At 50.5% G+C, this 15,187-nt stretch overlaps 1 protein-coding gene across 1 annotated transcript in view; it reads right to left on the reverse strand.

Moving 5' to 3' along the window:
- Window positions 1-8,728: 8,728 nt before the first annotated feature.
- The window catches only part of REEP5 (receptor accessory protein 5), a gene marked incomplete at its 5' end in the record, with an annotated part of 28,758 nt that continues 22,299 nt past the window's right edge, over window positions 8,729-15,187 (reverse strand). The window contains 2 exon segments of the mRNA XM_014587205.1: window positions 8,729-9,086; window positions 10,538-10,706. Of these exon segments, the coding sequence (XP_014442691.1) occupies window positions 9,037-9,086; window positions 10,538-10,706 (219 nt within the window).

Here is a 15,187-nt window from a genome sequence, read left to right on the forward strand (position 1 = left end):
CGGTTCCGGGACGCGAACCGCAGTCGTCTATGTGGGAGTCTAATGACATAGCCATTACGCTAACTGCTGGTTCCCACAACCAGTGTATTTTCAAGCTGCCAGTCTAGCACTCAAACCTTGTGGACGGCCATGTGGAATCCAGCTGCCTTACCAGGCCATAGGGTGGCCCAAACCTCTATTTGTTTTTGTTTTTGAGAGGTTTTTGCTATAGGGCAAGTGTGCTCGCCAGAAAGAGACAGAAGGCGAGAAATTACCACCCCCCCGGGGGGGAAGGCCACACCGCAATCCCTTCTCCATTCTCCTCTGGAGATCTTGGGCACGCACGCACATGCGCCCGGCGTGAGTTTAAGCCACTGGGTTCGGGACACGCACCGCGGTCGACCACGTGGGAGTCCCGCAACATAGCCATTACGCTAACTGCTGGTCCCCAGAGTGTCATCTTTTACTGCTGCACAACCATCCAGCCCTTTGGTTGTTATGTGTAGTTTACATATAATAGCTGTACTTGTTTGCTGGATACAGTGTGGTTTTTCTTTTTCAAGAATTCTTTTTATTATTTATTTAAATTTGACCAGAGAGGGATAGAACAAGAGAACAAGAGAGGGAAAATGAGAACGGAAGCCACCAGGTCTGGGACTCAGACTGCGGTCGGCCATGTGGGAGCCCAGTGCCCTTAACCACCACTCCCCTCCCAGCCCCACTGTAGTTTTCCTAAACATGTAGACTACGTGTAATGACCAAATGAGGGAAATAAACATATCCGCTCTCTCCGATGTTTATAATACTTCGGTTTGTGCACATTTAAAATGTACTTTTCTAGTTATTTTAGAATATGTACTTGAGGGCCAGTCAAGTGGCGGTGGTGAAGGCAGCTGTGTCCCACGTGACTGGCTGGAGTCGTCCTAGACCCGGTGGCTGAAAGACACAGGGGCATGTGTGCGTGCACACCAAAACCTCTCAGGGAGAAGGGGACTGGCGTGGCCACCCCGGGGTGCTTCTCACTCTCTCCCTGCCCGTCTGTGCTCGTACCCTATGGTGGAATTTACAATGATATTTGCATCTATGTGAATTGTCACCACCTGTTCCAGGCTCCAGCTCTCGGTCTCATTCCACGTCCCCCATCTACATGCACTCCACTATCTGTAACCACGCCCTCCCCACCCTCCGTCGCTGTCCCTGTCCCTCTCCAGGTCTCCACTGCCACACAGCCAAATCGCCCTGCTTCTGCCAGGGAGCAAGGACATGTGTTGGTTGCACAGGCCGGGCCTCCCATGCAGCTGTCCCTGTGGGCCCACCTGTCCTTTGCAGAGGGACTCCCGGGATTCTGCACTTTCTCACCCGCCTGTCGGGGATGGCCCTGTGGGTAGTGCCAAACTTACCAAGGAGTGCACCTCCCCTCAGCCCAGATAAATGCTCAGTGGTGGGTTACAGGACCCTAAGGCAGCTGTTTTCAGTTTTCTGAGGGACTTCCGGACTGTTTTCTACACTGGCTGTATGAGTTTCCACTCCCACCAACAGTGCGCTGGAGTTCCCCCTTCTCCACAACCTGAACAGCACTTGTTATTATTACTAACAATAACTTTCAATTGGGATTAGGTAATCCTCAGTGCAGTTTCAATTTGCAGTTTCCCGATAGTGATGTGAGGCATTTTTTTCAGGTGCTTCTTGGCCATTTGTATGTCTTCTTTCGAGAACTGTCTGTACATATCAATAGCCTACCTCTTTTCTTCAGAAGAATTATACTTTTATTTTTTAAATTTTACTGCAGAACATGTGAACTCCCCACAAAGAGAGAGAGAGAGAGAAAACGTGAGAAATTAAGCCTCCAGGTCCAGGACCTGAACCTCATTTGGCCATTGGGAGCCCAGCACTGTAACCGCCATGCCACCTGCTGGCCCCTAGTTGCCTACTTTTTAATTGAATTATTTGTTTTTGTTTTTGCTGGTGAGATTTTATATTTATATATATGGTTTTTGCTTTAGGGTGTGTGTGCTCACTGGACAGAGAGACAGAGTGAGAGGGAAATGAGAAATCAGCCTCCAGGGTGGATGGCCATGCTGCAGTCTTGTCTCTTCCATTCTCCTCCTGGGCTCTTCTCCAATGTTTTCTTCTGGTAATTTCATGGTATCTGGTCTGACATTTAACTTTAATTCATTCTGGGTTCACTTTCGTATATGGTGAAAGATGGGTCTAGTCTCATTCTTCTGTAAATGGATACCCAGTTTTCCCAGCACATTTATTGGAGAGACTACCCTTTCCCCCACTAAACATTCTTAGAACCTTTGTCAAAAATCAGTGAGTGAGTTTATTTCTGGATCCTATATTTTGTTTTTTGTTGTTCTTTATTATTTTTTGCTATAGAGTGCACACACTCACCAGAGAGAGTGAGAGATAGAGAGAAAACCACTGAGAGATGGCCATCCGACAGTCCATTCTTCTCCATTCTCTTGAAATTTTGGGCATGCACACACATGTGCCTCGCATATTTTCTCAAGCCATCAGGTCTGGGACTCGAACTGCAAATCGACTGTATGTGATTCAGCCGCCTTAACAACCATTACCAGCAGGCCCCGTGATGTTTTTTAATTTCATTTCTAATTTTACTTATTTGGGTCTTCCCTTTTTTTCTTAGTCTACTTAATTGCTTGTTAGTTTGTTTATCCTTTCAAAACCCAACTTTTCTTTTCGCCAGTCTTTTGGATTTTTTGTTTGTTTATTTTTGTTTTTGCCATAGGGTATATGCACTTGCTGGAGAGAGACAGAGGGAAAGTGCGAAATCACCCCTCCCCCCCCCCACACACACAAGAGCCATGCCACAATCCCTTTTCCTCCATTTTCCTTTTGGGATTTTGGGCATGTATGCACATGTACTTGATGTGATTTGTCAAACCACTGGGTCCAGGACTTGAACTGGTCAGCCAGTCAATTGGGATCCAGAGCCTCAATCACCCTGCCACCTGCTGGCCCCTTGATTTTTAAAAAAATTTTCTAGAAGCCACACATGCTCACCAGAGAGAGAGAGACAGAGAGAGAGAGAGAGGGAGAAAGCATCTCCCATGGAGAATGGTCATGATACAATCTTTCCTCTCCATCTTTCCATCCTATCTGGACTTCCAGCATACATGTACCTGCAAGTGCCATGTTTCCCAAGCTGCTAGGTCCAAGGTTCAAACCACCATAAGCCATGAGAGAAATGGCTGTCTCAACCATCATGCCACAGAGCTGGCTCTTGAATTGATTTTTTTTTAGCTCTTGAATTGATTTTTTTTTAAGTCTCTATGAATTTAATTCTGATCTTTATTATTCCTTTACTTCTACTACTTTTTTTTAATGTTGGCACTTATTTTTATAAATTTACCCCCTTAGTACTACTCTTAATGTATCTCATAAGTTTTAGCATGTTGTGTTTCCACTTTCATTTATTTCAAGAAATTTTAAAACTTGTTTCTTCATTGACCCTGTAGTCATTTAGGAGCATATTTAGTTTCTGTGTATTTGTATATTTTCCACAGTTCTTGATTTCTATTGATAGTTTATTCCATTGTGATAAGATACTTAGTATGGTTTCTTTTTTAATTTATTGACTTGCTTTATAGCCTAATATGACTGCTCCCAGACAATGACCCATGTGCATACAGGAGGGTTTTGTTCTGTAGCTGTTGAGCCAAATGCTGTCTGTCAGATCTTTGTTCTCTGGTGCCATTTTACACCAATATTTCTTCATTGGTTTTCTATGCAGATGACCAGTCTATTACTGAGGGGTGGGCACTGAAATTCCCAACTATGATCATTACTCGTGTGTGTGTGTGTGTGTGTGTGTGTATGTGTGTGTGTGTGTGTGTGCGTAGTTTTTGTCAGAGAAGAGAGAAGGAAAGTGAGAAATCACCCCCCAGGAGGGATAGCCACACTGCGGTCCCTTCTCCATTTTCCTCTCATGATTTTGGGCACACACACACGTGCCCAGAGTATTTTCCAAGCTGCCAGGACCAGGCTTTGAACCTCATAGTCAGCCATGTGGGAGCCAGATGCCTTCACCACACCACCTGCGGCTAAGTTTCTACACATTTTAATTCACGACGCAGCACACATGCTCATGAGCAGAGCACTCGAGGCTTGATCACACTGCAGTACCCTGGGCCTAGCACTTGCTCCGGCACGGCTTCAGGCCAGCAGGGCCGTGGTCTGTCTCTGTGGGTGGCGTGTGGCTGTTATCCGGCATCCACAACAGCAAGGAAGGCCCCACCTCTTACCATCAGAGCCGGTTTCTCCCTTTAGGTCTGACAGCGTTTCACGTATTTGGGTGCTCCTGTACTGGAGGTATAGTTACAATTGTTAAATCTTCTTGCCGAATTTATCTCTTTACTATTTTAGTGACCTTCTTTATCTTTTTACCAATTTTGGCTTGAAGTCTGTTTTATCTGGTATCAGAGCAACTCCTGCTTGGTTTTAGTTTACATTCAAATGGGACTTCTTTTTCCATCCCTTTGTTCTCCGGCTCTGTCTCTACAGATGAGATGAGGTTCTTATGGGCAGTGCGTGGTAGAGTCTTGGTTTTTCGTTTTTATCCATATAGCCATTCTACATCTATTGATTGGGAAATTTAGTCTGTGGTACATGCTTATTCCTGCCTTTTTTTTTTTTGGTAGAATTTTTTTAAAGAATTTTTTTTTTTTTAAATTTAACTTTATTTTCATTGGACCAGAGAGGAACATAGAGAGAAAGTGAGAAAGCAAGCCACCAGGTCTGGGACTCGACCTGTGGTCAGCCACGTGGGAGTCCAGCGCCCTTAACCACCACACCGCCTGCCAACCTCTAGAATTATTTTTTTAATTTGACCAGAGAGAGGGAGAGGGAAAGTGAGAAAGCAAGCTGCCAGGTCTGGAGCCCAAACCATGGTCAGCCAGGTGGGAGTCCAGCGCCTTAGCCACCATGCCACCTGCTAGCTCCTTGATGTTTTCTAGTCCCTTTCTTTTGTTCCTTTCATCCTCTGTTATCGTTTACCGATGTAGCTTGGTAGTCTTCCATGGTGGTTTTGGGGGTTTTTTTTGCAATTTTGCTGGAGGGAGTGTGTACTTGCCAGAGTGACAGAAGAGAGGGAGAAGACACCCCAGACAGGGCTTGGCCAGGCTGCATTCCCTTCAGTTCTTTGTCCTTTCAGGATTTGGGGGTTCATACACACACCTGACATGTTTCTTGAGCTGCTGAGGCTAGGGTTGAACACGTAGCTGGCCATGTGGGACCTGGCTCCGTTAACCATCAGCCATGGAACTGGTCTGGCGGAAAAGGCTGATGCTTTTTTTTATTTGTGTGATTAGTCTACTGATGAATTTTATACCTTGCATGCCTTCATGATGGTTTTTAATGTTTCACTTCTGGGTGTAGGACTCCCTTAGGTATTTCTCAAAGTGGTCTAGTATTGATGATTTTCTCAGGTTTTGTTTGGGATTTTATTTCTCCTTGAATTCTGAAGGATAGCTTTGCCAGACAGAGAAGATTTTCTGTTTGTTTTTTTCTATAGGACACACGCACTCGCTGGAGAGGGAAAGTGAGAAATCACCCTCCTCCTCCCTCCTCTCAGAATTTTGGGCACACACACCGGGCATATTCTCCGAGTTCCAGATCCAGGACTTGAACTGTGAAGTTGGGTGTGTGTGTCTCATACCCCAGAAACCCTCTTGCTCTCTCCCGTGGGGAGACCTCCAGTCCTTTGGATGGCGATAGGGTAGTTTTCCACAGTCCTCCTCATGGTAGCTCCCCTCTAATATTAGGATTTTTCTTTGCAGTTACCTTCTGTCATGGGGGGGGTGACGTGACACTATCTTAAGTCATATTAGACTTCTTTGTGTATAATGCAGTACTCAGGAAAAAGTGGTTAAGATTTTCTGTAAATCTAGTGCTAATGATTGGTAGAGGCGTTTTTGGTTGGTATGGTTTCTTAGGAGGTGTTTTTCCCTCTAATAGACAATAACCATTAGGAGAAATTTACAAGCCAGGCAAGGAATGAGCTTAATGGCGTTGTAAGTTTAAGTTAGGAATTTAAACAGCCCCACAAAAATACAATGAAATGTAACAGGTAAATGAGAACTGAACTTTATTACATCCACTTTCAGACAGTATACGTCTTCAAGGTCAGTGATGGCTTACGGAAAGGCCGCGCTCCCTCTCTGCACACTGGAGACTTTCCCAGAAAGTCATCTGAATGACACGCATCCGGGTCACAGGGAAGGCTCTGTCAGGAAAGCCTGCGCTCAGCCCCGTCTCACCTGGAGCATGCTCCCCGCACTCATCTTCTGCAGCATTACTTAATATCAGACCCCAGCAGCACAGCAGTGCCTTCCGCTCTGGCGGGGGTCTTGTACAGAGGCCACTGGCTCTCTCCCACTCACACGCGTGCTTTCTTACAAGTCTGCAGCAAGGTAAATGAGAACTGAACTTTATTACATCCACTTTCAGACAGTATACGTCTTCAAGGTCAGTGATGGCTTACGGAAAGGCCGCGCTCCCTCTCTGCACACTGGAGACTTTCCCAGAAAGTCATCTGAATGACACGCATCCGGGTCACAGGGAAGGCTCTGTCAGGAAAGCCTGCGCTCAGCCCCGTCTCACCTGGAGCATGCTCCCCGCACTCATCTTCTGCAGCATTACTTAATATCAGACCCCAGCAGCACAGCAGTGCCTTCCGCTCTGGCGGGGGTCTTGTACAGAGGCCACTGGCTCTCTCCCACTCACACGCGTGCTTTCTTACAAGTCTGTAGCAGGAATTCTTTCCTTCATGTTGAAGAACTTAAAATGCCAGGATTCTGTAACTCCACATACCCTTGAAATACCACACGTACAAATAGAGGCTCGTTTTCTAGCTAGACACGGGCTCAGTTAGTTTTCCAATATTTAAGCCACGGCCATCTTCAGACGTGCTCAACTCACATCTGCCATTAGTGTGTGCTTCGACACGGAATTCAGGACTTACATTTCCTACAGAGAGGGCGCTGGAGAAGAAAGCTGTGGTATCAAGGGAACAAAACATTTCAATTCAGATGTATGTTAGTACGGTAGATTTGAAACTGAATGTACTCACGAGTAATTTAAACTTGTACACCTCCCCATTTTGTTTGAAAATATTCTGCATACTAACCCTCTGATTATAAATCCTTGATACCAGAAGCTGTTACTTTTCAGTCTTCTGTCACCAAGAAGAGGATACTTTTATGGGAAAGAAGTTTAAATACTCCGAGGTGTACTTTTTTTTTTTCCAATCTAAAACTTCATTTTCTCCTAGTACCATTTGTTTTCTTTCTATATAGTTTTCTTTAAGGTAAATTTAGTATCAAATAATCAATATTTTTCTCAAAAAAATAATGTTTTGATCCTACTGTTCTATGTGGGTGATAATACTATTGCTTATTTGTGAGATTTTTAATAGTTTTCATGTCACGAGACATGATTTTACTGGCCATTGTCTAAAAGAGAGCTAGTCCTCTTCGTTTCCCTTAAACAGCAGTGTCTTGGTTAGACATCTAACTGCGTTAGCCCCCTCCAACACTTGGTTTTGGCCTAACGTCACCCAGTTGTGCGGAATCCCAACAGCACGGCGCGAGGCTCAGACCGCCGGCCAAGACGCGGGGCGGCCAACTCTCCGAGCTCTCTGGACTTAACACTACGCCTTGGGTCGTCAGAAAGGCCACAATGTATTTTTCTACGCAAAAAACACGTCATGACTGTTGTGATGAGGTGACCGTCACGTGCACTTCACCAGAACTAAGGCGTTTAATGGGCACAGGTGACTCTGGCTTGTGACCCAAGGAGGCCGCTGCGTTTCACCTGCCCCGCCAGAGAGCAAGGCGAGGCCGATCCACAGCTCCCCGCCAGCCAGCAGAGGTCCATTCTTCCTCGCCCAGAATTGCTCACAGGGGCCGGCGTCACCAGGGCATGCTGTGGCTAGCGACAGGAAAAAGCAGGTCTGCGGCAGAGCTGGCGAGTCTTTGAAGTTTCTTTAGGCTGGTTTACAAAGAAAATCGGGAAAGAAACAAGAACTGGCTTGCTACTCAGCTTTGAAGGTAAAACCAGAAATGATTTCTATGTTAGCATCATTTTTTTTTAAAGAATGATTTATTACTTTTATTTATTCATTCATTTTATTTTAATTTGACCAGAGAGAGACACAGAGAGAGAGAGAAAAAAAGTGAGAAAGCAAACCACCAGGTCCAGGACTCGAACCGTAGTTGGCCATGTGGGAGTGTCCAGCGCCTCAACCGCCATGCCACCTGCTGGTCCCCTATGTTAGCATCTTAAAAGAGACAACTCTAAAGCCTAGGCAAGCAGGACAGCGCCATCAGCTCCGCGGGGACAGGGGCCCACAGTGCTGGCACGCGCGGCTCTCCGAGTGACCGCTCCCCGGCCCAGTGTGGGTGCACAGCCAGGCCGACCTCCACGCAGCCTCGCTGCTCACTTGGTTTGAGTATTGCTCGTCTGCATTCGTTGTCTCCAGTTGCGCTGAGCAGGTCGCAGCCTCAGCACAGCTCCTGTCCCGCGGCGAGGGAGGGCAGCACGCAGCCTTCCTGTCCTCCCGGACGTTACGCACGCCAGCCGGCAGCAGCGTTCCCGTGTGTGTGGGAGCACAGACACGTCAAAGACATGTAAGAGCTATGTAAAACTACGTAATGGAGCAGAGCCGCAAAGCTCACCCTAAGTGTTAGGTACAAGGGAATGCATGCGGAGTGACCACGGGAGGTACAGAGCCGGTGGGGTACAAGGTTTATTGTAAGCTTATATTTCCTGCAGGATCATAACATAGGTCTTTTCCTCCCCAGAGATAAAATATATTTCAAAATTTTGGACACTACCTACTGCATTACATTTAAATTAAAACACCCCCTATGTATACAGATAGTAAAAGCAAAAAAAAAAACCCTTACAACACATTCCATTTTCCAATATATCAAAAATGTCTCAAAGGCAACATTATTAAGATGATTACAGCACAGTCCCTAACGCGGCATGGGGACTCCGACGGGCGCGAGCGGCCCCTGCAGCCGAGGCTCAGGTGCTCTTCTTCTCCTCGCCCAGTAAGTTCACGGTGGCTTTCTTGGCTGTGAGGGGAAGAGAACCGCGTCAAAGTCGCGCAGTGCGCTCTGCCAGGCGGCACCGCCGGCCCCCGCGATGGGCACCCCGAGGACTGTGCTGGGGGCCGAGGCGGCTTCCAGACATGGCAAAGCACCTCTTCAGAGCACCAACTCTGAGGCCAGCTGGCCTAGCCCATGTGACAGGGTCACTAAACCGTCTGCCCTCTTTTTTTTTTTTTTAAGGTTTTTGTCTTAGAGTGTGTGTGCTCACCGGAGAGAAACAGAGACAATGAGCGGGAAAGTGAGAAGTCACCCCCAGGGGGAATGGCCACCCATAATCCCTCCTCCATTCTCCTCTTGGATCTTGGCACACATGCACATGTGCCTGGCATGAGTTTCAAGCCACCAGGTCTAGGACTCGAACCGCAGTCAGCCATGTGGGAGTCCAGCGACGTCGCCGCTATGCCACCTGCTGGCCCTGCCTGCTGTCTTTCAAGCATCCAAAGGGAAAGACTGCTCAGGAGCAGAGTCCCTTCGTGCAGTCAAGTTCCTCCTCTCTAGCTCAGGTCTGGCCTGTGGGGTTTCAGTACGTATCACATACTGCGGTGACAGACCAGCCTCGTCCTTGTCCCAGTGCTAGGAACACCCGCTCTCCCGGGGCCGCCCTTCCCCGTCATGGGGGCGTCTGCACAAGCCTGAGTTGGTGGCGACACCACACCCTGAGAAGGCGCTCTGCCACGTGTGGGAGCGAGGCCTCTTTCCCGATGACCCCGCGTGAGGAACACGCTACAAGGTCCAGCCTGGGGTACAGGGGCCTCCTGGAGGGGCCTGCCAACTGCAGCTGTTCCTGACGGAGCCCCACCTCGGGGACCAGCTGCCTGACAGCTGTTCTCCCTTCACGCTATTACGATTTCTGAACAAAGCCAACAAAGGAAGCGACAGCCTCCCTCCTAACTCGCCCTTTGTCAAAACTCCTAGTGAATGCAACGCTCCGGGAAGAGTCTAAACATGGAAGCTCCTCCTGACTGACTTTACTCTCATGCCCCAGTTGAGGAGGCACCTACCAACTAAAATTGGATTCTCGAGTATTGTCACCTAAGAGGACCAGGAAGCCAGGCAGTGGGAGTGATCAGACAGAGCGACCACGTGACCTCCCCAGAGGCTGCTGGCTGGACTACGGACAGGAGGGACCGAGCGGCTCCTAGGGACTCTGGGATCCTGAGCGCGCGGTGCAGCGCTGCGGGCTGGGAGACACTGAGGGCGGTGGGGACCGCGCTGACGCCCACTGCAGCTGGGTGCGTGCAGTCCAGAGCAGGGTCAGGGCAGGCCACCTCTCACCCCCCACACCCTGCCCTCCGCAGAGCTCTCCAAATGGGTCCCTGCCCACACCCACTGCCCACCTGCGTCCGGCTCCCCAAGCCCTCGAGCCCCTCTGGAGCTCGCCCGGCAGTGGCAGACCCGCGTCTCTGAGGTCTCACCTTCCTTAGTGATGGCATCCGCGGTCTCCTTGGCCTTGTCCTTCAGGTCCCTCACCACGCTGTCCATCTGCGACTCGTGCTTCAGGAAGAAGGGCCGGATGATGCGCCGGTACAGCAGCTCGGCCCCGTTGGCAGGGCTGGGGGCCATGCACCACAGCAGGAAGCCACACTGCGGGACAAGAGCGCCGTGGGTGCGGGGCCCTGCCCGCCACAGCGGCTGGCTGCTCTCTCTGGCCCTAGTGCCATGCCTTCTGCAGGCCAGAGGTGAGCCTTTCTCAGATGGAAACAAAACCCCGGCTGACAAGTAAGGAGCTAGTGAGGAAGAGAGGAGGCTGGAAGGGGAGACAGGTTGACAGCTGCCTGCGACCCCGCCCGGCTGGCTTCGTAGCCAATCGCTGCGAGGCCTACATGAGCCACAACCCTTAAACATCAGCTCAAGGGGGCCGGCAGCTGGCATGCTGCTGAGGGTGCAGGACTCCCACATGGCCGACCACAGGTCAAGTCCCAGACCCAGCAGCTTGAAAATCACGCTGGGTGCATATGAATGTGTGCCCAAAATCCCTAGAGGAGAATGCAGGAAGAGGGGCTGCATCGTGGTCATCCCCCTGGGAGGGAGGTGTGACTTCTCGTTTTCCTTCTCACTGTCTGTCTCTGGCAAGTGCACACACCCTATGGGAAAAGCCTTTAAAAAAATCAGTTTAGGGAACCAGCAGTTAGCGTAATGGCTATGTCGCTGGACTCCCATGTAGTCGACCGCGGTTCGCATCCCGGACACGGTGGCTTAAAAACCACCCCAGGCGCATGTGCGCCCAAGATCCTGAGAGGAGAATGGAGGAGAAGGGATTGCGGCGTGACCATCCTCCCTGCGGGGTGATTTCTCGCTTTCTGTCTCTATGTCTCTCTCTGTCTGTCTGGCGAGTGTACGCGCCCTATAGCGAAAACCTCTCACAAAAAATCAGTTTAAGAAAAAATAGTACTTATCTGTAAAGCCCAGTTCAAATAAGCCTAGAACATTTTGGTTGTTTTTTTGTTTTTGTTTTAACTGCCAGAGGGCACGTGTTCACCAGAGAGAACACGTGACACCCAGCAGGGCCTGGTCACGCTGCAGTCCCTCCCCTCCATGCCTCCCTGCCGGGTTCAGGGCATACATGCCCGTGCGCCCAGCATGTTTCCAAGTCACCAGCGACAGGCTTTGACCTGGGGCTGGCCATGTGGGATCTGGGGCCTTCACCACTGCACCTCCGGGCCAGACTGTGTAAGCCTGGGATCGCGAGGCTTGTTCTTGGTGGACTTTTCTTGGTGAGTTTATGACATTTTTTCATCCTAATAAATGCCCTGTCCATTCTTGAATTCTTTCCTGAGTGGAACATCAGCTTGTCTGTTATTTATTTATAAATAAATATATATTTACTTTTATTATTTATTTTTAGATTTTTGCCATAAGGTACATTGCTGGAGTGGGGGGCGGGCAGGGAAGATAGTGACAGGGAGAATGAGCAATCACCCCCACAGGGTATGACCACACAATCACAGTCTCTTCTCCTCTGTTCTCCTCCTGGGATTTTGGGCCCACATGCACACACATGGACCTAGAGTGAGTTTCGAGCTGCCGGGTCTGGGACTTGAACCATGGTTCAAGTTGGCCATGTGGGAGTCCAGCACATTAACCACCACACAACCCACCAGCCCCTTGAATGCAGGTATTATTCTTAATTCTTCCTCTTCCTTTGGCTCTACTTTGCCACTGACATGAAATAGTGACCAGAATTCTGCTTTGATAATTTAAAAAATAAAAATTGTCACACTATGCCCAAAGACCGTTTACCAAGCTCATCGCTGCTGAAGGAGACGGCGTGCAGGGACGTCCGCGCCCCGGGGACGTGCTGGAGCTGCGGCGTCAGGCTGCCTTGCACGGCGCGACACCACGCGTCTCGGCAGTGCAGGGACACGCACGCCGGAGGTTCTCGGCACCCAGCCCCCAGATGCTGCTGTTACCCGTCCAGCGGTTTCTGCTGCGTGTTAACACATCAGGGCACCAGCTGGGAGTGCTAGGCGGGCTTTTGGAACATTTTCATTTTCCCACTTAAAACAGTGACCCCGCAGAGCACGTCGGATTTTCAGGCGTGGGTATCGACGTAGAGACGGGCCCGTGCTGTGACCACGGCATCAGGGCGACGAGGAACCGACTCACTGGGCTGAGGACAGGACTTGAGCTTCTCTCAGAGAGTCCTTTTTATTTCTGAAGGTTTTAGGCAAGTCACAAATTAATAACACCACTTGAAAGTACATAAGCAGGAGACCTGCCAAGTCCGATGGTCCTCACTGTCACTGAGAAGCCCTGACGCCCGGGGAAGGTTGAGTGCTTTCTGGGGTGGCCCAGGCAGGGCCGCAGGGCAGGACGAGGGCCAGGTGTGCACCGTCTCTAAGTGAAGTGCGTTCATTTGCGTCCCGTGAGAGGGGATAAGACAGGCGCCCTCGGAGGGCCTCACCCACCATGCCGCCCTCGGCCTTCCCGGGCAGCAGGAGCATGGGCGCCCTGCCCAGGCCGGTGTGCACTCCTGGGGCCGGCGCGCTTCGCGGGTCAGCGTGTGAGCAGCAGCCGCGGCCACACTGTGCCAGCCCCAGGCCTGCCTTCCGCACCCCACAGATGGCAGATGTGATTACTCTGCAGGCCGTGCCGCAGGCGGGTAGCTCGGCCCTGCGGGTACCCTTGAGACCGGAGTAATTACCGCTCTCCTCCACACCCTCCCAGCTCTCAGGCAAGGACTAGCTGATATTAAAGGCAGGGTTAATTGCGGTGCGGCTCAGGGTGATCCTCCACTGCCAGCGCTGACAACGGCCCTCATCCGTGTCCCACCCTACAGCCCGGAGTGCCCTGTGCTGCGACAGCCGCCCACACAGACTGCCCCCAACCCAGCTGTCCTCGGACTGCCAGCTGAGGGGGCCCCGAGGGAGTCCCTGCCGTGTTCACTGGACTCTTGGCACTATCAGTCCTTAAATTACACATTACCCAGGCCAGATCACTTTCTTAAAACTCTGTCTGAAGGGAGAGGGAGAAAGCAGCCCTCGCGGGCACGCTCACCTGCACTGCCCTCTCCCCCAGCTCCCTCCTCTCTGGAGTTTGGGCACACACACATGCACCAGCAGGTTTTGCGAGCTGCCAGGTCCAGGACTCAAACTCACCCACGTAGGACCCAGCTCTAGCTATTTATTTATTTTAATTTGACCAGAGAGGGGTGGAGTGAGAGAGGGAAAGTGTGGAAGCAAGCTGCCAAGTCCAGGACTTGAACCTTGGACGGCCATGTGGGAGAGTCCAATGCCTTACCCACCACGCCAGCTGCCGGCCCCTCCAGCTCTCTTAACCAGCAGGCCATGCAGGTGCTGTGTGCCCCTAGCAGAGGTGTCTGCAAAGCAGGGACCTGCTTACCATGAGCAGTTAGGGACCAGCCTGGGCAGGGCGAGTCAGTGTCAGGAAAATACATGTCAAAAAGCCTCTGCAAGGGCCAGCAGGTGGCGTGGTGGTTAAGGCGTTGGACTCCCCCACATGGCTGACCATGGTTCAAGCCCCAGGCCTGGTGGCTTGAAAATCACACTGGGCATGTGCGCGTGTGTGCCCAAAAGGCTGACAGGAGAATGAGAAGGGACCGCGGCGTGGCCATCTCTCCTGGGGGTGATTTCTTACTTTCTCTCTGGCCAGTGCACGTGCCCTATAGCAAAACCTAAAATCATCACCATCATCGGTGTGGGTAAACTGCAAACCGCTCCTTCACCATGCACAAACACCAAAGCGAACGTCCTGAGGGGGAAGCTCCCTGCCCCGCCTCGTCTCTGCCGGTGGTAAAGGCAGCGCGGGTGACGGTCAGCGCAGGGTGTCAGCCTGCCAGGGTGTACTCAACCGTACCCCACGGGGACAGCTCGGTGTCTGCATGAGGGGAGCATGGCGGGGGGACAGTCACCGCGGCAGGTCTGTAACAAAGACAGACATCCGACATGTGTCCGCCGGGAACGGTGCCTACTGAGAGAAGCCCCAGGACACGGTGTTAACCGAAAAACACGAGATGTAGGGACCAGCAGGTGGCGTGGTGGTTAAGGTGCTGGACACTCCCACATGGCCAACCACAGTTCGCGCCCTGGACCTGGCAACTTGCTTCCTCACTTTCCTTCTCTCTCTCTCTCTCTCTCTCTCTCTCTCTCTGTGTGTGTGTGTGTCTCTCTCTCTGGTCAAATTAAAATAAAAACAAATGAATAAACAAAGTAATTCTTTTAAAAAAAATGAGATGCAGAAGCATGTACAATCATGTTAGGTCGTTGGAAAAGTCATGATGTATCTTTTTCTAAGGTTTTCTGTGCGAAAAAGCATCAGGACTCTTCTGACAACCCAGTGTATGCATGTATACACACCCATGTATATAACATGTATGTATGTATATACTCATGCAATGTATACATGCTTGAGACAGTGATACGTGTAGTGGCTGGGCCCCAGCACAGCAGTGAAGGGAGCTGGATTCCACGCGGCCAGCCAGGTCCGAATCCCAGTCCTGGTGACTTAGAAAAACAACGTAAGCCCCGGCATGAGTGTGCACACCAGAATCTTGGGGCGTTCCTCCTATTTTAACAGGGATAGGGTTGAATGTTATTTTATTCCCT

This window comes from Tupaia chinensis, unplaced genomic scaffold, assembly GCF_000334495.1.
Source record: "Tupaia chinensis unplaced genomic scaffold, TupChi_1.0 Scaffold000195_1, whole genome shotgun sequence".
In the NCBI taxonomy this organism is placed as follows: domain Eukaryota; kingdom Metazoa; phylum Chordata; class Mammalia; order Scandentia; family Tupaiidae; genus Tupaia; species Tupaia belangeri.